Genomic DNA, 25,110 nt, shown 5'->3' on the forward strand with positions numbered 1-25,110 from the left:
GGTACATTATCGTAGTTGCTCGCAGTGTGATTGACAGTCAGGGAGCATTTGTGAGCGGTAACGGGGAGTGGCAGCAAAGAACGCAGGCGTTTCGCAATCATTTTCAGGGTGTGTCACAGCCTGTGTATGTGATCCTGTACACAGTGAACATGGTTCTAGCGGCTCAGTACATGCAGCCATTCTGTGCAACCACAGGGCTACTCAGAACTGCGATAATGGAAGGATCTGCGACCGATGCTTCGTCTTTGTACGAAGATGTTTGGATTTGCAAAGCCCCAGGTGGGCGTCTCAATACAAATCCTCTGCGTCTGCGACAATTGCATATTTTTACAGAGCTGCTGTGTACGGGATCACAGCTGCGATGACATTAGCGTATATCTCTGTATCAGGCTCATAGACTGCTTTTCCAAGTTACAGCAACATAAACACCCTGAAATCCTGCAGATCCTTGTGTCTCACAATACCAATGAATTTATGGAGCATCTGTAACGCTGCATTTCCATTAGGCGATTTTAATGAGCGATTGAACGATTACGACATCGTGCACTGTAATGTCAGAAACGACCAGCGATGCGCGCTCCCGCTGGTCGTTTCCAACATCTATCATTGCCTGAACATGCCGGTCAATCTGCCGATAACAGATTGGCCATGTTCAGGGATGAGGGAGAATGCCTACACTTAATGGCATATCGTTCAGTGTAGGCCCTACAGGGGATGAGGAACGACTGTACAATGTCATAATCGTACTGTCTTTCCATAGTCGGCATGTGGATACGCAGCTTAACCTTGTTTATCCCATCCGGTGTCTATTTATATTGTCCTCAGAGGGGTCAGAAACAGGTGAAAGGACAACTAAGCCTAGGACCATAGGACTTCACCTAATGTAAACTTAAGTTCCTATAACATGACAAATGTTAAGATGTATGAGACAATAAATAGCAACATGAGGTCAACATCCCTGTTGTCTTCTGCTAATAGATATATCTATATGAAAAGTATTATGTATCAGAAGTATTGGCACAGTGCAAGAAGTCTGTATTGTTTATAATAAGAGTAACTTGGTTTCAGAAATAGATTCATCTGATGGTCTCCCAACCATTGTGGCTGGGACTAATACAGGTAAAACTATTCCACAATGCATGAAAAAACATACTGTATGAATAGTGTGAAGATAGACAGAAGCTATATCAAGGTAAAAAACACCACATACACCCCTTCAAAAACCGACACAACACAGGGGCCGGTAAGGTGGACTTCATGTTCTTTTCTGCTGGACAAAACTATGTTCCCCTATTGTTCTTTTAGATAAGATAGTGTGATATGATGGCCTTATTATACGTCCACATTTTTTGGTAATTGGTTGGTATCCATTAAGCGCCTGATTCAGAGGTGGACACTAATGCAGCTGCGGCTATTTTTTAAGCAGCGTGACTGCGCCTTTATGCTAACGCCACAGCCAATGGAATTTGTACACAGATGCCCGAAGGCTGTGGAGCTAATCCACCGCTGTGCATATTAAGTCGCACCATCGGTCGCACCATCATACATTGGAACAGCCCTATAGAGGCGCAGATTATCCATCTGAACATGGTCACCGAAATCAGTGCAACTGTAGCAAAAGTCGCATTTAATGACTGCGAAACTCCTGCGTTTGGCTAGCCTCCCCCATTACCTCCCAGGAACGCCCACCGAAATTGCCTTGGTCTCTAAATTCATTCTGCGACTTTTGGCGGTAACCATCAGGACGCATGCACAGTGCGGCTCGGATGCATAAGCAGACTTAAAACAGCGGCCGCTCGTGTGCAGCATTGACGCTGCTCTTACTTCTGAACCAGGCCCTAAGTATTCACTACTGATTGACTACCCAACAGCCACTCATACACCTAGAGAGTTACCTGCACACCAACATGGTGCACCCGGTGGTAGGAGGGAAATCGCGCCATCTACAGGCTCACAGAAGTATTCTGCCTATTGGCTGGGCTGCCATCAAAATTTGTGGAGCCCCTCCCCAAATACCATCAGATATCCCCGCACACCCCTTAGATACTACCCAGACCTTCCCACATGCCTCTCAGACCTACCCACAAGATGTAAGTGTGAAGACACAGCACCAACCAAAAAACATTAGGTTCAGCGGACGCCCAGCTTCCTGAGACCCTGATTGCAGTGACAGGACATCTGATGCTGCAGGGCTCTGGTCTTTATTGCAATTAGGTAATAGTCCCAATATTGCAATGTTTGTAGTCCAAAAACCACCATGATGTCTGTTAATAATCCGATCAAAATCTCATCTTGATCAAGCATGTTAGTCAACAGGGTTAGAAGGTGCATATGATCACACTGAGCATGGTCGTCATTACTGGATCTGTAAGCCTTTTAGTAGGAGTACTGGCTGGGGTGCAAACTCTGTGAGAGATGCTAACAATTAGCAGAAAACTAAGGGGGTCATTCAGACCCACTCGCGAGCGGCAGTATGCTCGCAAGTGGGTCGATGTTCCCCACTGCGCATGCGCACGACGGAGGGAGCTCCGTCGTGCGCATGCGCGAGACCCGGGGAGTGACGGGCTTTCCATCACTCCGGGTCTCGCACCAAAGGGGGCGTGCTGTCGAAGTTGATTGACAGCACGCCCCCTTTAGTGGGCGTGCCTGCCAGACGGAGGCGTTCCCATGGGAACGCCTGCCGTCTGAAGCCGGCCCCACTGACATCACTAGTGATGTCAGTGGGAGTGATTTTGGCTCTGATAGAGCCAAAATCACTCCAGGGCTTGTGGCAGGGAGACCCTACGCAGGGTCTCCGTCGCAAGTCCGATGGTCGCGATGGTCAAGACCATCGCGACCATCTCTTTGGCCGCTCGCATATGCTGTGGGTGGTCACTCACAGCTATACGAGCGGCCAGGAGGCCGCTCCATTTTCATGGAGGAGGGCCCTGATTCAGAGCGAGCGCTCTGGTCAGAGCGTTCGGCTCTGAATCAGGCCCTAAGGGTCTTATTTACTATGATTTTAATGAATATTTTAGCAAAAAAATCAAATGTTTTCTTTTTGCCTAACTGCAGTATGTTACAGTGAGAACTACACAATGCTCATTTTGGTTAATCCAACAACATGAGAGATTTGTTAGGTCTCATGAAGGGTGGTTTGGACCACAAAATGGCTGCCTCCGCCACATGTAGACAACAGGTAACTGATCCATAGTTTGTGTTCTGGAACGTGTGACAAGCAGGGGTTAAATGCATTCCTACAATCATTATGCTTTATTCCTAGAATCTGAACAACTTCATGTATTTTCACACTGATTTATTAGCCCCTTAGCACATAAAAAACTGGACTTTGCTACAAATCACCTTTTATTGTAAATAAAATCTAAATTTATCATACTATAATATATAACTGACTGAAACTTGTAGAACACTATTCTCCATCAGTGTTTTATTATTATCATGATTTACAGTAGCTGATGATTATTAGATAATATATAGGGGGAGATGTATAGAACTATTGAGAGAATGAGAAAATGGAGACATTGACCATAACGACCAATCAGCTTTAAACTCTCATTTCATAGACTGTGTTAGATAAATGACAGTTAGAATCTGATTGGTTGCTTTGGGCAATTTCTCCATTTTATCTCTCTCCAAGGTTTGATACATCTCCCCCATAGTGTTTATACAAAAAGGTGACCTGTAAGTCTCATTACAAAACCGATTCTGATCTGGGCCACCAACACCAGCTAACATACTATGGAATACATATATCATTGCTATTTGGTGGGAGATCTCCCAAAACAGACATATCTCCTATATGTAAGAACGGGAGGCAACAGCAGTTGTCTGTTTTGTTGACAAAAGCAGCCCCCTGTAAGTTTCTATGGGGTCTGCTAAAACGTGAAATGTACTAAGCTTGGTCTCGGCAGCTAACACCATCTTCAGATGACGTTAGCCATTGCAGCATGTTGGCAACATAACGCAATTTTTTTTCTGTCCGCTTGCACGTGTCAATGGACGTCGGCGCATGTACAATAGTGTGGCGGGGGGGGGGGTAAACCCCATTTCAGACAACTCAGACATAGTACATTCATGTGTGCAAAGATTCCTTAAGGAATTAAAATTTTGGGGTGCAGACCACAATTATTATTAAATATGCCCCTTTGTCATCTGTTCACATTACTTGCGTTCCACAACTGATATTTATTATATTGCACAGATCCTTATTAGTAATATCATTATTATAATTATTATCGTTGATTTGCATTTGCTCTGCCGCACCAACCAATGGGGAAAACAGGATAGTCATAAAACAGGGCCATACAAAATGAACGGAATAAAAACAGTATAACAAGTGCTAAACATTTCACACTTTCTTTTTAGCAGTGTCTTTGTTAATTGAGTAAATCCACAAATTTAGGACTTGTGATATTAATGCCAAGGGTGTGTACTACGATACTGTATCTTGTTGATAGAATTAATAGAAGAAACTCTCCTTGGGAAATTCTATGCATTGAGTCATAATTACTCAAGATTTAATCACAGTATTGTAATAAATTTAGGATCATGCCAAAACATGTAGAAACATTCAAATAACTTCCTGAAAAGTAGGTGAAACTTTTTTATTAAGCTTTCTCCATAAAACAAATTTTTATTAAGCATCATCTCTAAACACTTATATTGGGTTTGGAGCTTTGAACAATCAGGACAAGACAATGTATTTCATTCAATATATATATATATATTTTTTAATTTAATCTACTAGGCTAAAGTAGGGAATTGTATTATTTATTGCATCTGTGTTGTAATTTTTCTTTTAAACACTTTGCTCCATCAGGTAAATTGTCTACACCAGTGGTTTCCAAACATTTTTAAATCACGGCGCCCTAGAGTATCAGCATTGTTTTCACGGCACCCCTAAGCCAAAAGTTTGTTATTGAGAAATTCATAAAAAAATGTAGTGAAGTAGTACAGAGAAGTAAATTGTGCTGACCTGTCATCCTTAGGTTCGGTTATATAGTGGTGGACAGGTTTGTGCTTCTGTTTGTGCACATATTTACATTACATTCACCATAAAGAATTTGATTTGGTGCTGGACCACTAACCTGAGGCCCCCCTGCAAGTGTCCCGAGGCACCCCAGGGTGCCACAGTGCATAGTTTGGGAAACACTTTTCTACACAATGGGGCTCACTTAGAGTTGCATCCAAAAAAAATATGAACAAATGGAGAATTTATATATGTTTATTACGGACTGTACGTGCAATCCAGCATAGTATGTGTACTGTTCTTGTACCAAACTATAGTTAAAGCCTATTATATCCTTTGAACGTATCATTATGCGACCGCATACTGGAGGCAAAAGTCATCATCATCAAGTTTTAGAATTTAAAAGAAAAATCAATAAATATGTTTTGAAGACTCGCTCTGATTGGTCAGTTACATATAGTCCTCAGGGAGGCTCTGTTATTTTGTATCTGTAGATTTCAATTTAATATGATGTAGTGTTATATGCTCAAGATTGGAGACCATTCTTGTAATGGAGTAGACTCATTTGGAATCCCAGATATCGCCGTTGATCATGGTGCTATATATGATGATAAATATATTTTTATTGAATGTACTCACCCTCTTTTCCTGTGGCTATGTATTCATGGACCATTTCTGCACACAAATATTATACAAAGCCTATGATAGAGCACATACTGCTGTGTTCTTTTTACCATGTTGGCCTTTCATATGCTGGCATTCTGTCCATTCCGACATTTTCCAGAGGTCGATATTTATGATGTTGACATTTTCATCATGTCGACATCCTAACTGTTGACATCTTGGTGTATGAATGTTGACTTAATGACTACATAGCGTCTATTCACGGTCTGTCCCACATTTTCTTACAACATTTCCGTGCATAGGCTGATCAATGATCCCTATGCTCAATTTAACAAATGTAAAGAATAAGATCCCTACACAGTACATAGCTCAGATAAATCACTGTTCCCTCTGTAATTAATGCATCAGTGCTCGGGAGCACAGGGAATAAAGCTTATATGTGGGGATATCACTGTCAGGATGAGGTCAATATCCCGACCGCGGGGAATCCCGCACTCAGAATGCTGGCTCCGGAATCCCGTCACTTATCAGAATCCCACCGTCAGAATCCCGAAGGTAAGTAGCGGGGTTGGGGGGAGGATTAGGGTTAGGCACTAAGAGGGGCAGGTGAGGTTTAGAGTTCCGGGTGGGGAAGGTTAGGTTTAGGCACTAGGGTGAGTAGGTTAGGGTCAGGCACCGGGGAGGGAGGGTTAGGGTAGGGAGAGGGGGAGGGTTAGAATACTGACTTACAAGTGTCGGTATTCTAACTCTTTAGGGATGCCGGCATCGGGATTCTGACCGCCAGGATCGCAAGTGCCGGTATACCGTACCCATCCCTCTCTGTCCACCTGGGCCATGCAAACATTCTACTGTTGTCTGTCACACACACACACACACACACACACACACACACACACACACACAAAAAAAAATGGAAACTATTTCTATAGTTATGTCTGATTCACAATTTTTATTATGTATTGCAATATTATTATTATGTGCATACATTTTACTGTCTTTTTGTTGTATCTCATTATCCAAGGCTTGAAATAACCCAATAAAGCATAGCTGTATACAATGTGCACACAATATCCAGTCCCACTAACATTACCATATGAAAATTGTTTACAGGAGCAAATGTTTTTCATATCACCAAAACATACACTTTAATAATACATGATAGAACAATTTAGATTGTTAAAACTAATAAACAACCAACATGAAGCTGGCCACACAAATAACTGCATATGCAAAACTACCTGATATGCTGTATTATTAACGTAATATAACTTGTCAATAAAATGCAAACAACACTCTACCAAATATAAAATCAAATCAATAGAGCATAGGGGCCTATTCATTAGTACAGAACCTTACCACTACTACTTTCACTGCTAAAGTGTAGCGGCAAAATTTGACACTACAGAGCAGTGTTACTGTGCATTTGTGAGACTAGTATATACAAGTGCCTAGTGGCGGTTGGAGAAGGCGGAGGGGTCCAAATGGACCAATAGGAAGAAGTGAAGCTCGGCAAGGAAATGCCATTGGTTCCTACAGTCAAAGTTGCTTGATGAATGGCAACAGCCACAACAAGGTTGCCATAGTGAATGAATCCTCATGTATAACAAACCCATTCACCTTGATTAATAGACTCCTACGTGAGCTCAAGTTTCCTTCTCCTAATACACTGTAGAGCTCACGTTGTAGCACAGGTATAGTTAATTAGTCACTGCACTTTGTATTATGGACTCTGAGTGACAGTAGGGAAAACCATATCTCGGGGTTGCCTAGATGGGAACTCTCCTGACTGCCTGATACCGGACTGCTGCAAACATTTCCTCCTGCTTTGACTAACAATTTTTGTATGATAATGCCGTTGGGTGGGATAGACCGTGTGCCTAATTTATCTAGCTCTTTAGTCGAGGGCTCTGCCTTTTAGGTGGGCAATGAAATTATAGATTGTGATGTTAACTCAACACTCTTGAGCTCTGCCAGGTACATTTACATACTGTATCTCAAAAAATATATCATTTATATATAAAAATCCAAATAACATTAATTCGAAGTGATACAAACTTAACTGCAAATATAAAATTTTCTATATATACATAGGCTAAAAACAATTTACAAAGCTGTAGTAATATGTACACAGTACAGAGTACAGTCTATAGTAGGTTGGTGTGCTTACAGTATATTAGAAACCATCATTTATACCTATCCAAATGTATCTATCATTTGCAAATGTTTATTATCTTAAGGTATTTTCAGTTACACTCAGTTATAGTTATGTTCATATTTCCCATCAATTGCAAATGCACAGTAACCCATAGCAACCAATTGGCAATCAGCATTGATCCATCTACAGTTGGGCTTTGTATGTTGTCCCTTGTTGACGTGGAATTTCTCTTCTGGTTTCACTAGTAAATTAGATGGCTTTGGATGAAACTGAGTAGTGTGTTTGTGTGGTAGAGAATTAGGAATTCAAGCTCTACTGACATGACTAATTAAAACATTCTCTGTAAATTACTGCATTATATGTTGGTGCTCTATAAATAAAAGTTAATAATAAAAGTAGAACTGATAGACAATGAAAACAACTTTCTGATTGGTTGTTATGGGTTACTACTACACATTTTCCCTTAGTGAATAATAAAATGTCATACTTATCATTTTACACTTATACCAGCTGGAATCCTTACTGATTTGTTAAAAAATAAACAAAATTTATTATTTATTTCTTCTAGTTTCTAGTAATAGTAGTACTATTAATAACAGTAGTTTCGATAGAAGTGCGGCAAAAGAGGGGTTGTTATGAAGGTATTTGTTCTTTGAATAACACTTAAAACTCACATAAGCCCATGCAGATAGGCACGATAGGCCAGCCTCTTAATGTGCCCGAATCATCTGCACAGGGGAGACATTCAGGTAGTGAACTGAGCTAATACTCCTGAGAATGGAACCTGTCACCTCAGTGAGAGCCAGCAGCAACGTAGAGACACACAAAGCCATCGGCTTAATTCCCATGGTAAATGTTTCAGCCTCCTTAATCTGTTCCAAACAGAGCCGGATTAAGAGAGGGGATATGGGGGCCTCAGTGTCCCAGGCCTCCCTCTCTCTGGGGGCACCTCCAGGCCGGACCACACAATTTTCCGAGTGGGGGCGTTCCGGACGACAAGTGGAGGAGGACCCGAGGAGTTGGGAGCAGGACCCCTTGTCGTAAGTGCCCCCCAAAGGCTTAATGTGACCCTCGTCCCAAAGTGTGTAGACAACAAGTGTCATTGGGTTTGAAGACATCCCATTCATCACCTCTCTTCCCATTAGAATCTACTCACATCTTCGCTAATGAATACAAACTGATGGACATACTGTAAGTATTACCCAAAACAACAGGTTATTGTTTGATCATTTCCTGATGCACCCAACCACTCATGTCACAAGATAAATCTTTTATATCATACATTCAATAAATATAAAGGAATGTCCATCCTGTTTAGTTCTCATGATAGAACCTCCCGATACCTGTCCTATAAGGCAGTGAGGTCCAGAGTCTTTCCTTGATCTTTTTTGTCAATAGTTGGGAATTCGTCAGTCAAATCAACAACGTTTTCGTGCCACTCCAGCTCCTGGGGTTTGTCAACAGATAATTCCTCATCCTCTTTCTTCTGGCAACACTTACAGCACTTGCACTTCTTGCAGCAGCAACAACAATAGCGCCCGCAGAAGAGAGAGATGAGGGATATCCCTGCGTCCCACGGCTTGAGAGAATGCATCCACTTGGGAAGGAAGTCCCAGGTCTTTAGAAAACCTGGCAGGATCCTGGGGCATTTCGATTGCAAAATATTGATGACAATGGCAACAATTATGACAAACACGATAGGGACTGCGACGCCTACCAGAGCCTGCCATCCGGCTACTGATAAGCCAAACACCAGCAGCGGCAGCAAGAAGAAGCAAAGGATCAAGTAAACAACGGCAAACCACCGGTATTTGGCTGTCTTGTTCCCCAGACTCTTGGCCAGTCGAATAGGTAACCGCATGAAGGGGATGGGATACCAAATTATTATCCCAGAGATATTGAAGAAGAAATGGCATAATGCAATCTGCAACAAAAAAGCATAAAATGACATTACTATAACTGAAATACAGGGCCAAATGTAATAGGGAGAGAGTTTAGCAGTAACCTCTCACACTTTTTAAACGTGCCAATGTCATAGAGTCTGAGAACGTGCAAACTCGCATGTTTTTAGACTCAAAAACTCTCCTGGTTTAAACTCTCATCCAGATTTTTTCCCATTTTGAAGAAGTCGACCAATGTGAGAGGTTACTGCTATACTCTCACATTTTAGAAACTCTCACCCTATTACATTTGGCTCACAGTTTCACTATAACAATGAGATTTTTAAATGTTACTTTCTATGTTCAATAGCTAACTAGTGTGGAGATTTATCAAACATTCAAAACCGGATGGGTGGAGGTGTTTCCAATAGCAGCCAATCAGCTTCTAGCTATCGTTTTATAGAATGTACTAGGTAAATGTTATATTGTCCTCTTTAGAAGGTTACACACATCTCGCCCATAGGGCAGGATGCACCATTGCGGCTTTTGTGGTCCAACTTCCAAAAATGACAAGCATTCCCCGCGGTGTGTACGTCACTCGACGCATGCGCAGAAGGATTTCTGGGTCTTACCGGGAGAGCTGTCCTTTATGATTTTATTCATGCCTACCGGCGTTATATACGCCGATATACACATGCGATGAGTGTCAGGATGCATCATATGCAAATTGTGATGCTTGATGCATCCCATTCATAGTCTCATGGGACAACTAAAGTATAGGAAATGGGGGGGAGGGACACATTATTTTCTACTATTATTGAATACACAGAATAACTACATTTAAATGGAAATTAAACATTTCCTTGTGCAGATTGTGGTTAAGGTTTGTAAGCTCTTATCCTTTCCAAAACACACAGACATAAAACTGTGCCTTAGGACCTGAGCCCATAGACCTAATTTTTAATCTATAGAAAAATCATATGCATGGTATAATACAGTGGTTCCCAAACTGGGTGCCGTGGCACCCTGGAGAGCCTCAGGGAACTTGCAGGGGTGCCACGGGTTGGTGGTCCAAAACCAAATAAAATGATTTTTAGTCAGTGTGATAGGCAGACCCAGTGTTAATGACTTTCAATCAAAAAATATCTGGACAAAAAGAAGCTCAGCCCTGTCCCCCACCACATAACTGAACCTATGGGTGACATATAAGCACAATTTACTTCACTTAATTTTAACTGAATTTCTCAAAAATAAACTTTTGGCCCAGGGGTGCCGTGAAAAAATGCTGATACTCTAGGGCACCGTGATTCGAAAAAGTTTGGGAACCACTGGTATAATATATAAGCTAACCTTTCCTTGCAAGGATAAGCTATAAACGGGTTTATATAACACACACCTGTACAGAGTATTGTAAGGTCTCCCCCGGACTGGCTAACGCAGCCAGCAGGGCAGTAGTTGTTGTTCCGATGTTAGACCCAAGTGTCAGTGGGTAGGCTCGCTCAATGCTAATCACTCCGATGCCTGAAAAGGGGCAAGAGGTGAGATGTTATGTGGGGCAAATTTATGGCAAAAATGAACTAAGGCTTTATCTAAGACTTGTGTCATGATACATACCAATGAGTGGAGTAATTGCAGATGTGAATACAGAACTGCTCTGCACGATGAATGTCATTCCTGCACCAACCAGCATTGCCAGGTATCCCGTCAGCCATGAGAATGGGAAAGGGAAGTCTGTATGGGGACAACAAATAACACATTCCAAAATTAGGGCTCCAAAGGATATAAATTATGATAAACAAGAGAACGCAGAGTCCAGACATGTGAAAAGGTACAGGTACTTCATCTATACAAGTGCTGAGTAAACTAACCCCCTACAAGGGCACTCACCCTTCTTCTTCCCCATCAACACAAAACTCAGCAGCCGCCAAACTTTGAATGCTCTCATTTGTAAAAAAAAATCTATATATAATTAAAAGTTCTCATTCATTTTTCAAGAGTTCTCTATAATAAAACTCTCGATTGTCAGATGATGGATGTAACCATAAGTTCTTTCAAACCAAATTTTCGCAAAAATAAAGACACTGACCAAGTTAATGCCATTCAAAAATAATAGGTCAGCTTTATTTACAATAATGAGTATGGTGGCAGAGGAAAGAACGGCACACCACCGGCGCCCACTTGACTTAGGCAAAAGATGTCCACAACTCACCAGGGCCAACTATCCCAATTAATGGTAAGTGAGATATAAAATACTTGCAAAGGCCAACTCTCCCTTCTAAGCAAGTAAGACACCCATGCCAATAAAAAATACTTGCAAGGGCCAACTCTCCCTTTATAGCAAGTGAGACGGTATCCAACACCCATACCGATGCACCATTTTGGCCCACCCGGATGAGTGGGGCCGCTGACCCCAGTAGGGTGAAATCAGCCTAACCCGTACATTGAAGGGGTGTGCACCGCTCCTGCTGCAGCAATATGGACGCTTCACAGATTGCCGGTCTTTCCCGCCATGAAATAAAGCCGACACAAGACACAATAGGGAAGGGAGGGTGGGAGATCAGAATCAAAGAGGCAGAATATCCTTACAGACATTACCCATACTCCCAGTAACCACTCCCCCTTAACAACAAACAACCTATCCCTGTGACTTTAACAACTGTCAATCCTAAATTACCCCTCCTTTCACTGTATTAACCCCATCCATCCCTGTCTAGAAGTTTATATGCCCTCTGTTCTATGCAAACCTTGGTTATCTTTTTGTTTTTTGATGACAGCATACATAAACACTGCGGTAATATTCTGCCACCCCTGCGATCCTGCCACCCTTTACCCAGATCTATAAGACCATCCAGATCCTTCTCAATGGCTAGCAGTTAAAGGCAGAAGACATCTGTTCTGTACAGGTTCAGGTTTAACCACTTCTAATTCTCGTAAATTCCATTAAAGAGAAGGGAAACAAAACACAGAGCACCAGAACTGGATTTACTAGCAGGGAAACAGAGACCTACTGAATGGGGATTTAGGAGGGAGACCAAGACCCTTGGCACTAAAATGAGATTCACAAGGAGGGAGGCCAGATGAGGTCCATCTTCAACTGACCTGAATCTGTTAGAAATATTTACCTGTGTTAATGATCTTCTTAATGACAACAGACACTTGCCCTTTTAGCATGGTGTTCAGAAGCTTCACAATCAAAATCAGACAGACGCACAACACGAAGAGTGACAGTGCCAAGAGGATAAGTCCCACGGCCAAATCTGGGAGATCACTGTTTACAAATATGTGTGAGCCTGGGTAATACAACAGAATAAAGGGTTAATCCTATTTCTCCATAACACAAAGATTACATTTTCATATCTCCATCATTTACATATTTACATCAGATTTTTTACTGAGCTTTATAAGGTGTTATCTGGATAACCAATACTGATAATACAATACACATTTTAACTGTACAAACCAGCAGGATCTCCGTGCAGCACTTTAGGGTAGAACCGGATTATCCTACCGTAAACATGGCTTTAATATGTAAAATGTGGTTTTATTATAAAATGATGTCACAATATAGGACATTAGTGTTTGGGAAAACAATGTAGATACACAATTCAAAAGGGACATATAGCTCTATGCTACAGTAATTACTATATATACATAATGAGTACTTACAGCTAACTTTCACTGACTGATAGATCTCCGTCCAGGTCACATTGTTTTCATCTGTCCAGCAGAATTTGTTGGCCGTACAATTATCTGCACCTGGCACGGTATCATTTACCCATTCCTGTGAAATATCAGATACACGCATATATACAGTATTGCATTTTTCATACACATAATAAACACACTTCCTGGACTTCTATTCATGACTGATAGAGCGGACAAGTCAGCGCATCGGATGAATTACTGTACACTGAACTGGCTGCAAAGAATAAAACTAAACACCTTTGATAGCTCAGATCACTGGGAACGAGTTCTGAAGGAAACAGCTGTGCTCCTTGCAATATAAGCATAATACTAATCTCAAGGAGCAGTCATGGGTTGATTATTCTTTTCATTATTTATTTGTTTATTTGTTACATTTATTATTACACAGGCCCTGATCATGGTGACTGTATACACATGGAGGCAGCGAATTATGGATGTAGTCAGCATTTTAGCAATCCAGATACTTTAGACCCCCGAGTGCTTGCAATGATTTCCTCTAAAATCACATATTAGAGATGTGACCTTTCATATTTATATTTGAAAACGCCATTGATGCTACAGCTACTATAGTATTAATCCTCTATTACAGTACTTAGGGATCTATATACTAAGCCTTGGAGAGAGATAAAGTGGATAGAGAGAAAGTACCAACCAAGCAGCTCCTAACACTCACTTTAAAGGCTGCGTTTCAAAAATGACAGTTAGGAGCTGTTTGATTCGTACTTTATCTCCATCCACTTTATCTCTCTCCAAGGCTTAGTACATAGACCCCTTAGCTTTATCAAATCCCCCACAGACGTCTTACCTTGTACCCACAATCCCTCTTGATCAAACTCTTGTTTTGAGCTGCTGGGTCTCCATTGGCAATTTCCTGTATGACCTTTTTATCGAGCTGCAATAGACATATATCCTTTAGTTCCATTTGTATTTAGATAGATAGATAGATAGATAGATAGATAGATAGATGATATGTAGATAGATAGAAAGATAGATAGATGATAGATAGATAAATAGATAGATAGATAGATAGATAGAAGGATAGATGATTTGAAGATAGATAGGTAGATTATATGTAGATAGATAGATAGATAGATAGATAGATAGATAGATAGATAGATAGACAGATATTTAGAATAGTGAATCTGAAATGTGATTGGGAAGAAAAGTCATATGTTTCTGTCCACACCTGAATGATTCCTTTGGTAAGGGGCTCGGTGATAACCTTTAGCATATCTGGGGCATCCTCACCGGTCTTTATATTGAAAGACGTGACAATAGCATTAGTGAGGTGGAACAGATATCCTGATGCTATTTCAATGGGCAGCAGAACGAGCACAGACAGCCAGTTAAAGAAATCGTGGACTGTGGCTCCTGCAAAGGCCCTGGAAGGAGGAGATGCTGGTTATTGAGAAGCAGAGGGTGTTAGGATTTCATAATATTTTTAGTGTAAAAATTATAAATAGCAACATATCTGCAATTTTCTTTTTGTTTTTAACTATATGGGGAAAGTTAGACAATGAAATAAGTCTCTGATTGATGGCTATTGCTTAGTGCACACCTAAATACATGTTAGTACGGAGATAGTCCACTGAAATGATCAGCTGGTGAGAAAACCCCAATAGATGCATGGCTACGATGAGTGGTGTATAAAGGGTACACTGTAAGGGGCCCAGGCTGTCCAGGGTGCAGTAGGGGATAGTCTCAAGTGCTGCGTTTGCTTCCGATGGTACCCGATGTACCGATGGTTACATACACTTCCTTGAGATTACGTGCGCTAGTGGGTGTCTTAAGACAGGCTGGTGGGCATCTGCATACACAAAGCGATCGCATGGCTAGACATAGTGAGCGTGCTTATGGCTTGCCATGCGTTCGCCTGCCATGCCGTCACTTTGCCAAATTTGCATACGCTGGGGACGAGCGTTCGCATCTAGTGACCGGGTCTGAATCGAGCTCTCAGTGCTGGTGATCCTGTTTGACACTTCAATGAGAGTTTTCTCCTTCACTCACCACTTAGTGAACCATCAGTTTGTCTCCACACCTGAAGCCATAGTGGCTGAGTTATTCACGTAGTCCACGGTGCATTTTTGCTCTCTAGAAAAATGGCTGCTGCATGTAAAAATCAGTCAGTAGTAGAGACACACTTTAAGGTGGAAGTTAATTCACCTGACACTGATGTGCTCAAGACTATAATGGCAACTGCCAATGAACTGATTGTACAAGTCTGGAATTCTCCTTATATGACACAGGCAGGTACCTTACGGATAAAGCACCTGGATCAGAGTTGTAAGGAATTTTGACTGTTAGTTTTCCAATATTTTCAGATCTACACATAAGCAGGAGCCACACTACGCATGTGCAGATCGGGTTCTGTGACGTCAGTCGCACTGCCCCGAGAGCCGGAGCATTATTGACATACTGCTGCCCTTTAGGGGCAGCGATGGCAAGCATTAAAAAAATACGTGTGTGTCGGCTCAGTTTTCTGCCCATGCCGAAATCAGTGGCTGCGACCTTGGACACAGTTTCACTGGCCCTGGCAGTGTTGTTTAGCTGGACATCCTGAGTAACCTGGGGATTACTTAGATGTCAGATGGCCCATCGATGTTAGCTCAGTGGATCCGATGCTGCCTCTTCGGACACAGGCATCGTATCACAGAAGCCTCCATTGGGCGTCTTTTAGCACAAGACACCTACTGCGGCTTTTGGACAATTAGCACAGTGGAGAAGATGTATTAAACGCCGAAGCGGCACCAGCGCACATAATTCTACCGCTTCTCCCCCATGTATGATTGGGGGTCTGGGAGGTAAATGACAGGAGCGCTATGCGCCCCTGTCATTATCGGCGCTGCTATCTACAAGATAGCAGCATCGATAGGCAGGGCAATGAATGAATGGTCAGTTTGCCTGACCGTTCCTCAGGCTACAGCTATCGCTATCGACACCTGCAGCCTGACGATGCCCTATCCCCACAGCAGGGGCAGCGATGTCCCTGCGCGGGGACTGCCGCGATGCTTGCGAGATCCCACACATGCTCTGTGGAGCCGGGCATGACTGAGACACAGCAAATCAGCACGTTAAGTGCTGCTATAATACATTTCCACCCCCTGCCTTTACCATCCACCTCTGAACCAGGATCAGGGCCTTATCCCTGCCTACTCGATTCTATTTGCAGTCTTCTTTCTATTGTCTCTTAACCCAATTAGACGCAAAGGGTGCGAGTTGCCGTTGCCACGGCGTTAAAACACTGGCAACGGCACTGCATGTCGCACCCCTCGCGGCCCGCTCTGAGACAGAATTCACACAATTTGGGTCTACGAGATCATCGCAGATAATTGGATTGACCCCTATGCGTGTCACTGTGTCACTGTGTATGTATGAATCCCATGTGTGCGTCTTGCATGGACAAGGTTTCGGACACAGGGGTTAGGGGGGCCATTCGTGATTCATTTGTACTGGGCCCCAGCCCAGTAAAAGACAAATATAATGGAGGCCTCACAACAAAATTATTATCCAGGAAAATGAAACAATGCTTGAGAATACGTCCGTATTTTACCTATGCATTTGCCTGGGCTACATTTTCCAAAGTATAATGTGTTTGGCCTGTCCAGATCATTTCTAGAGTTACATAGATCTGTCAGCGCAGTTTAAAGAACTGGGAAATATATTCTGCCTTTATTACGATTGTGTCAATGCATATTGTCTGTAATACAGTTTTTATGAGTACCTCCCAATAATCCTTATTTATACAATCAACTGTTTACAGGTTTAGTGGCAATTAATATAACAGCTTTATTGCATGTGTCATCTCAATTGAAGCACATAATAGATTTTATGGACTGAGTAAAAGTTTGTGGTTAAGGTGCACCCAGGTTATGTTTGTGCCAATGGAACTGGAGCCGATACAATGAGGAGGATCCCACAGGGAGGCTCAACCTGTACAGCTGGAGTAGCTGATTCTTCCCTGCAGCACACTCAAGGTTTACATACAGTACTACTATATTCCCAACAACAATGTTATTATTATGTTATTTTCAAGTGTTGCATTTCCAGATAATATGATTTTAAAGCCATTTTTGCATGTTATAGTTGAAAAAAAAATTTGAAAAATTCTAAATTTGAAGAAAAAATTCCATGATGGTGTTGAGTGTAACATTAAAAAAAAAATAAAGCTCTCATCCATGTAACATTTCTTACAAGTTTCATAGCTTATAATGCGAAAACAAGGTTAGGGGGATATGTATTAAACCTTGGAGAGAGATAAAGTGTCAACCATTCAGCTCCTAACTGTCATTTTACAGGCTGTGTTTGAAAATGACAGTTAGAAGCTGATTGGTTGGTACTTTATCTGTCTCCATTTTATCTCTCTCCAAGGTTTGATAGATCTCCCCCTTAGTGAGGAGTCCTTACTTCCATGGCATATGAGCATTACTGCAATCGTCTTTAAATGAAAAGGGGGTGGGGGCATTTTAGAAGCGTATTAAAGGTAACTGTAGCAACAAAACACTTTGCCTATGCTGCAAAGACTGTCAGCCTGGACATAACCTCACAGTAGTGAAATCAATGCACATCCATTACTGTATTTTAATTGAACTGCACAAGTCTGAATGAGATATACTGTATATAAATATATATATACATATATACAGTATATCTATAACAATAAACAAACTTTACACACTGTGCTAGCTTATTCTCTAGCGGAGGTAATGAGAGCAAATACCGCACCTTCTGAATTCATTCCGGTCACCCGACTGCATCAGAGCCACAATGGTGTTTGTGACCGATGTGCCAATGTTGGCTCCCATGATGATTGGGATGGCCGTCTTGACCGTTAGAACTGGCAAAACACAAAACAATCGCAAGCACATTAATATTATGCTGTAATCTCAAGAACAAATGAGGCACTTGAACTTTTCAATGTGACACATTCAAACAAAACATCCTAACCAAATTAACCTATAAAAAGCACATATAGGCAACATGAGCCTCTGATAGATGAACAGGCATTAAGATATACATGCTTTACCGTGTACTATACAGATTGCATATCTTAAGCATATCTTATACAGATTGCATATCTTAAGCTATATCATAAATACCACTAGGGAAGATGTAAATGGTCTTTACTATAAGTTATGTGGTTATGTGTGTATGTTCAGAAATGGTCACAAAATGTTAAAAGAGACAACGTTATTCCTTAATTACAGAGCCGGATTAAAGGGGACATGGTGCTCCAGTCTCCCTTATCTCCCCTCCCCCGGCCAGATCACACTGCTGCACTGTACAGTCCCATGCATGTCCTAAAGGCCAGACGAAGAGTGGGGTGGGCCAGACGATAAGGGGGGGTGGGCCGGATGACACGTGGGGGTGGTGCTGACAAGAGTATGAGGGCTGGGGAAGTGGGGACGGGTCCCCCTGTCTTAAGTGCCCCGAGATCCCCGATGGATTAATTATATGATTGAATCGTTGTGAAATAGCTAGTGTTCCATCTGTGTCACCCTGTTGTTCGTGCTGGTTAATTTAATCAAGTTAATAATAATGATAATAATAATAATAATATTAATAATAATAACAATAATAATAATAACAATAATATTTTTCTTCTGATTGAAATAAGAGCACTATAGTATATTTATGCATATACAGAACATATTTGATGATAGGGCAGTAATTTTCCTATTCTTATCATGGTTAACATTGCTATCTATGGTGATTGCTAAATTTCTCCATGAACAAGAAGTGCAACAGTGACAGCTACAGTGTGAGGAATGTGCCCGTTCTGCATTGTTATTCTGCTTGTCATGTACATGGGAACTGTATAATGTACGAGGTATACTCACGCCCAGATGACACCATGCTGACCACAATAGATGACGACGTGCTTGAGCTCTGCACAAGCACAGTCACCAGGACCCCGATCACAAGCCCAGCAACGGGGTTAGACAGCACAGAGTGATTCTTGAAAATATCTCCTGCCGCTTTTCCTATAGGAGAGTTTAAGTTAGTACAACATTTAAGCAAATTCGACCTTCATCTCTGTTTCTATCCCACCATAACATGCCAGTGCCTTATGTCGCAGCTATTTATTATACATTGATGACTTTCATGATAATGTTTTGTAAATAATGTTGGTATAATTATAGTGGGAGAGCAGTCATACCATCACACTGCAGTATCATAATCTCTCCACTAGGGGCCATGGGGAACATTTATCATATAAGATGATGAACCTTATACATCAAGGGGTCACTGTCAGCAATACAAATCCCCAACTTTCACCATAGATAAGTACCACTGCAATCCTTCTTCTTATGTTATCACTATTCCAATGAGGAAATAACAAAATAAATCACTAAAAAAATATTTGAGCATATTTTTTTCCAGTCTTTAATGGTTTATAAATATTTTTGTCATTTTCACTTACAATTTGGAATCTATTTTAAACAGCCCCCTCCCCCTGTGCTCCTAGGGAAAGCATAAGGAAAGTGATACTCAATAGACAAAATTGTGGTGATATGTGATTTTTCTATCATTGCAATAGGCAGTGATAAAAAAAAACCCAGCTGTATCAATACATATTAGGATATTGAACCCTAAATTTAAGGGGGCAGGGGGTGTTTATCACTATCATACAACTTTGTTATATCATGTAATATGTTAATATTTATTTGGGACAATGTAACCTCTTGTGTAAATGATAAGGCTGTAAAAAGTTTGAATTACCTTCTCTGCCCATATAAAATTATTATGTTAAAGCCAAATATATTCATTTGGGGTGTGGCACTCCGTAGTGACTGCTAACACCTAATCTTCTTCAAAAAGCCTATATTAATAGCTCCTAATGAATACTAACATGCTGACACCAGAATTATTTATAAGTGGTGACATGAGAACTCAATTTAAATAAATTCTTTTCACAGGTTTATATAGGGTACTATAATCTAAAGATAGTAGCTAGCACTGTGTATAGTAAGCTCTTACCGCCTACTAACTGGAAGGCGGAGCTTAGCACGTCCAAGGAGCAAACAAAGAAATACAATAGCGTCACCAACAGGACAAACTTTGCTATCGCTTGCAGCACGGATAGGATGCGTTGTTTTGTGTTCATTTCTGTAAAACAAATAAAATCACTTTCAGTCTGCATCTTAGGCAAAGCTCTAATTGCAATGCAATCGTTTGATATAGACGTGATATATGAATATATATGCCAAAGATTGGATTATAGACACTTAATAAAACAAGAGAAATCACTGGCATTTTATGTAGTAAAAGTCTCCCCTACCTGACCACTTAAGTCCTGTGCTCTGTAGCTCTGGCATGTCCCATGGGTCAAACTCCTTATCCTCCTTGTCCTCCTCATCCTCAGGTGTGTCTTTGCAGAGTGACATAGTGGAGTAAGATGGTGGCAGGGATTCTGTGCAATGGAGACAAACAGGCAAAACATGTCAAAGATGGAGACAGCTCATAACATTACATAACAGAATGCTTCGTAATAATAATAGACTTACCAGGTGGGGGATCCTCATTAGGAGGGAAAGTAGGCTGTTTGTATATATCTTCTGGGATGTGGTTCTGGAATTCCGGGAGAGGAGCCATTTTCTGTGAGTAAAGATAAAGAAAACTGTTGACAGCAGTTTATACAACAACAATTCTGCACCTTCCCCAAAGAGAGGTTTTAATTACCCAGCACCTATATACAGAAGCACCCATTCACCATCAATAGGTTTAAGCAGTTAGTTGGCAGATGTCCCATCACCTTGTATGGTAGACAATCAGCTTCCATGTAGGCTTAAGGTGCGTATCCACAGACGATTGCCTCTCTGTACAATATATTTCAGCAATTTTCCCTTGAAAATTCCCTGTAGATGTGATTGATCAGGCTGTACAATATGCATACGGTTTGCAAAAGATATACGATCAAACGATATCTTTGTATTCAAATTCAGTTTCTTGAGGGGTGTATACAGGGCTGGGCTTTCATGAGGGAATAAATAGGTGGCGGCCATTTTATTCATTGCATTGATGCTCTGTAGATAGTTTGGTTAGGTTTATACCTGCTGAACGCTGTTGCATTGATAATTTGCTGAGGTTTTGTTTTTTGCTTGTCTTTAAACAAACTGTGCTTATATTCCTCATCATGGATGCTTATCCTTATCGTTATCGTAATAATACTCATTAGAATAATCCACAAGGAACTGTAACACTTTGGTTGAACTAAAACTCACATCTCACCTAACTATTGGGAGTCAATCGATAGCTGTAATTGGCTTCTAGCACTAGTCTAAGGGTCATATTCAATTAGAGGCGAAAAGCCTTTTTTGCCTGTTTTTTTTTTAAATTTTGCAAAAAAAAAATGTCGCCAAATTTAATTCCAGGACAATTTCGCCTAAGCCAGAGGTTCCCAAAATCCACCATTACATTCCACGTTTTAGGGATATCCATTCTTGAGCACAGGTGCCTTAATTAGTACCTCAATCCATTTGATTTAACCATCTGGTCTCAAGCTTGGATATCTCTAAAACGTGGACTGTAATGGTGGACTTTGGGAACCTCTGGCCTAAGCGGAAACAATTATCCAAAAAAGATTCTCCAATGAATAGCAGGTGAAAAGAAGTGCAAAATCTTTATTTTAGGGTGCAAATGTGGGGAAACAACTCAGACCCCTTGGGACAGCCCCCCAAAGGACAAATCTGCAAAAACAAAACAAAAACAAAAACCTGAGAACACCCCAAAAAAAGACATGTCATTTTTGGGGTGAAAATTTTAAAAGTGGGGGGATAAACATAAAAAGTAGCGAAATAGACTTCTTGGGGGTCCCCAAGTATGGGTCAGATGTTTTTGGGATTGCAGGTGAATACAGCAGGTGGATTTTTCATGTTTTTAAAAAGTTCACTTTAGAGACATAAAAATATGCTAGCCCCCATTCTCAAGTACCCAAAATTTGACAGGAATACTTATTTTCACCAAAAAATACAGCTTTATGCCATTCTTCACCACTTTTACAAAGACGCTAATAGCAAGCAATTTACACACCTTAATTACCCAAAATAGTTTTATTAGGGTTATTAGCGCACATCTATATTGATTCCCTATGTTAGTGCATCTTGTTCTGTACCCCCCAATTCTTTCAGTACTTTCTGCCTGTTCCGCATTCGCCACTTTCCGTTTTCGCCTGTTTTGCAATTGAATTAGACGAAAAGCGGGGACGCGCACTGAATGAATTCGCCTCTGAAACAGGCGAATGAAGCGAAAAGTCGGATGGGTGAAAACATCGCCTCTAATTGAATTCCCCTCTAAGTATTAATTTAAATTTTGTAGCATTATAAGGGAAATATATGAGCCGATTGTTGATGCTTTTACTGAACTTTGGGTTAGTTACGGGATGCCGGCGCTCAGGATCCCAGCGGTCAGAATCCCGATGCCTGCATCCCTACCCCTCCCCTAAACCTAACCCTCACTCCCTGCATCCTAAACCCAACAGCCCCCACATCCTAAACCTTACTCTCCCGCCGCAGCCTAAATCTAAACCTCACCCCCGCAGCCTTACCCTAACCCTCCCCCTAGTGCATAACCCTAACCTTAACCCTCCCCCTAAACAAAACACTTACTGTCGGGATGCCGGGGGTCGAGAAGCTGGCGCTGGGATTCTGACTGGTGTTGGGATTCCGGCGTCGGCATTCTGAGCCTTGGCATCCCGACAGCAAGAATATAACTACATTGCGTAACTTTGTTGTTTTTTGTTTTACATCTATTTTCATTGGGAATTTGTTGGGCTCCATTGAATAATACAGTTTTGTAGTCAGCACAAACCAGCCAGTGAATACTAGTGATGTACAGATTATTGGCCTCTCACACATTGGGCCTTAGTCAGAGGTGCTTAGTGCAGTCGCATTCGCAGCCGCTCTTGCAATAGTGACTGCGGGAATATGCAAATGCTAATCTCAGTCTTCCTTGTGTGTGTGACGGTGCGATGGAGTGCACGAGCAGTGAGACGCCATTTTCAGGATCCGTGGTCTGTGATTGTGTGTGTGACGGTGTGATGGAGTGTACGAGCAGTGAGACGCCATTTTCAGGCTCCGTGGTCTGTGATTGTGTGTGTGACGGTGTGATGGAATGTACGAGCAGTGAGAAGCCATTTTCAGGCTCCGTGGTCTGTGCTTGTGTGTGTGACGGTGTGATGGAGTGCACGAGCAGTGAGACACGATTTTCAGGATCTGTGGTCTGTGCTTGTGTGTGTGACAGTGTGATGGAGTGTACGAGCAGTGAGACGCCATTTTCAGGATCCGTGGTCTGTGCTTGTGTGTGTGACTGTGTGATGGAGTGCACGAGCAGTGAGACGCCATTTTCAGGATCCGTGGTCTGTGCTTGTGTGTGTGACGGTGTGATGGAATGTACGAGCAGTGAGACGCCATTTTCAGGCTCCATGGTCTGTGCTTGTGTGTGTGATGGTGCGATGGAGTGCACGAGCAGTGAGACGCCATTTTCAGGATCCGTGGTCTGTGATTGTGTGTGTGACGGTGTGATGGAGTGTACGAGCAGTGAGACGCCATTTTCAGGCTCCGTGGTCTGTGATTGTGTGTGTGACGGTGTGATGGAATGCACGAGCAGTGAGAAGCCATTTTCAGGCTCCGTGCTCTGTGCTTGTGTGTGTGACGGTGTGATGGAGTGCACGAGCAGTGAGACACGATTTTCAGGATCCGTGGTCTGTGCTTGTGTGTGTGCCAGTGTGATGGAGTGCACGAGCAGTGAGACGCCATTTTCAGGCTCCGTGGTCTGTGCTTGTGTGTGTGAAGGTGTGATTGAGTGCACAAGCAGTGAGACTCCATTTTCAGGATCCGTGGTCTGTGCTTGTGTGTGTGACTGTGTGATGGAGTGCACGAGCAGTGAGACGCCATTTTCAGGATCCGTGGTCTGTGCTTGTGTGTGTGACGGTGTGATGGAATGTACGAGCAGTGATACGCCATTTTCAGGCTCCGTGGTCTGTGCTTGTGTGTGTGACGGTGTGATGGAGTGTACGAGCAGTGAGACACCATTTTCAGGCTCAGTAGTCTGTGCTTGTGTGTGTGACGGTGTGATGGAGTGTACGAGCAGTGAGACGCCATTTTCAGGATCCATGGTCTGTGCTTGTGTGTGTGACGGTGTGATGGAGTGTACGAGCAGTGAGAAGCCATTTTCAGGCTCAGTGGTCTGTGCTTGTGTGTGTGACGGTGTGATGGAGTGTACGAGCAGTGAGACGCCATTTTCAGGCTCCGTGGTCTGTGATTGTGTATGTGACAGTGCGAAGGAGTGCACGAGCAGTGAGACGCCATTTTCAGGCTCCGTGGTCTGTGCTTGTGTGTGTGACGGTGTGATGGAGTGTACGAGCAGTGAGACGCCATTTTCAGGATCCGTGGTCTGTGCTTGTGTGTGTGACGGTGCGATGGAGTGTACGAGCAGTGAGACGCCATTTTCAGGCTCCGTGGTCTGTGCTTGTGTGATGGATATTGTAAACACTCCAACATCGATGCAAAATCTACTTAAGCTATTCTCCTCACATCCCACTAAACATGGCCTCTGGAGCAGTGGATTTAGCAATGTTCTCAGACACGCCTGTGACACTCCTCTATTGCCTATGGCCGTCTTCAGGGCTTCTCAGCCTGGACTGTGATCCCGTACGCAGTAAAATGGTTCTGGTGTCTCACTCCCTGTGGCCATTCTGCATGACCATAGGGTTACTCAGGAGGCCGATTATCGAGTGTTCTGCAAGTAATGCTGCGCCTTTGTACACTGTCACTTGGATT

At 42.2% G+C, this 25,110-nt stretch overlaps 1 protein-coding gene across 3 annotated transcripts; it reads right to left on the bottom strand.

Moving 5' to 3' along the window:
* Positions 1-9,096: 9,096 nt before the first annotated feature.
* On the bottom strand, positions 9,097-20,935 carry SLC34A2 (solute carrier family 34 member 2). 3 transcript variants are annotated; one of them, XM_088450589.1, is made up of 12 exons: positions 20,834-20,935; positions 20,613-20,763; positions 20,312-20,440; positions 19,171-19,314; positions 18,056-18,167; positions 14,520-14,715; positions 14,139-14,225; positions 13,295-13,409; positions 12,751-12,918; positions 11,243-11,359; positions 11,025-11,149; positions 9,097-9,672 (listed from the first exon to the last, which is right to left on the bottom strand). In XM_088450589.1, the coding sequence occupies exons 1-12, from the start codon at positions 20,924-20,926 to the stop codon at positions 9,097-9,099; spliced, it is 2,013 nt and encodes a 670-aa protein (XP_088306715.1). In that variant the 5' UTR covers positions 20,927-20,935. The 3 variants fall into 3 exon arrangements, with proteins under 3 accessions (XP_088306715.1, XP_088306716.1, XP_088306714.1); XM_088450590.1 differs by having other exon boundaries at positions 20,613-20,750; positions 20,824-20,935; XM_088450588.1 differs by having other exon boundaries at positions 20,613-20,744; positions 20,839-20,926.
* Positions 20,936-25,110: the final 4,175 nt, after the last annotated feature.

The sequence above is a fragment of the Taudactylus pleione genome, unplaced genomic scaffold (genome assembly GCF_031769625.1).
Source record: "Taudactylus pleione unplaced genomic scaffold, aTauple2 ptg000520l, whole genome shotgun sequence".
Taxonomy (NCBI): domain Eukaryota; kingdom Metazoa; phylum Chordata; class Amphibia; order Anura; family Myobatrachidae; genus Taudactylus; species Taudactylus pleione.

Coding starts and splice junctions, on each gene's coding strand:
- SLC34A2 (XM_088450589.1), bottom strand. CDS start 20,926: ATGGCTCCTCTCCCGGAATTCCAGAACCACATCCCAGAAGATATATAC. Junction 19,315..20,311: donor CGCCTTCCAGTTAGTAGGCG/GTAAGAGCTTAC, acceptor ACTCTCCTATAG/GAAAAGCGGCAGGAGATATT. Junction 12,919..13,294: donor TCAGTCAGTGAAAGTTAGCT/GTAAGTACTCAT, acceptor TGTATTACCCAG/GCTCACACATATTTGTAAAC.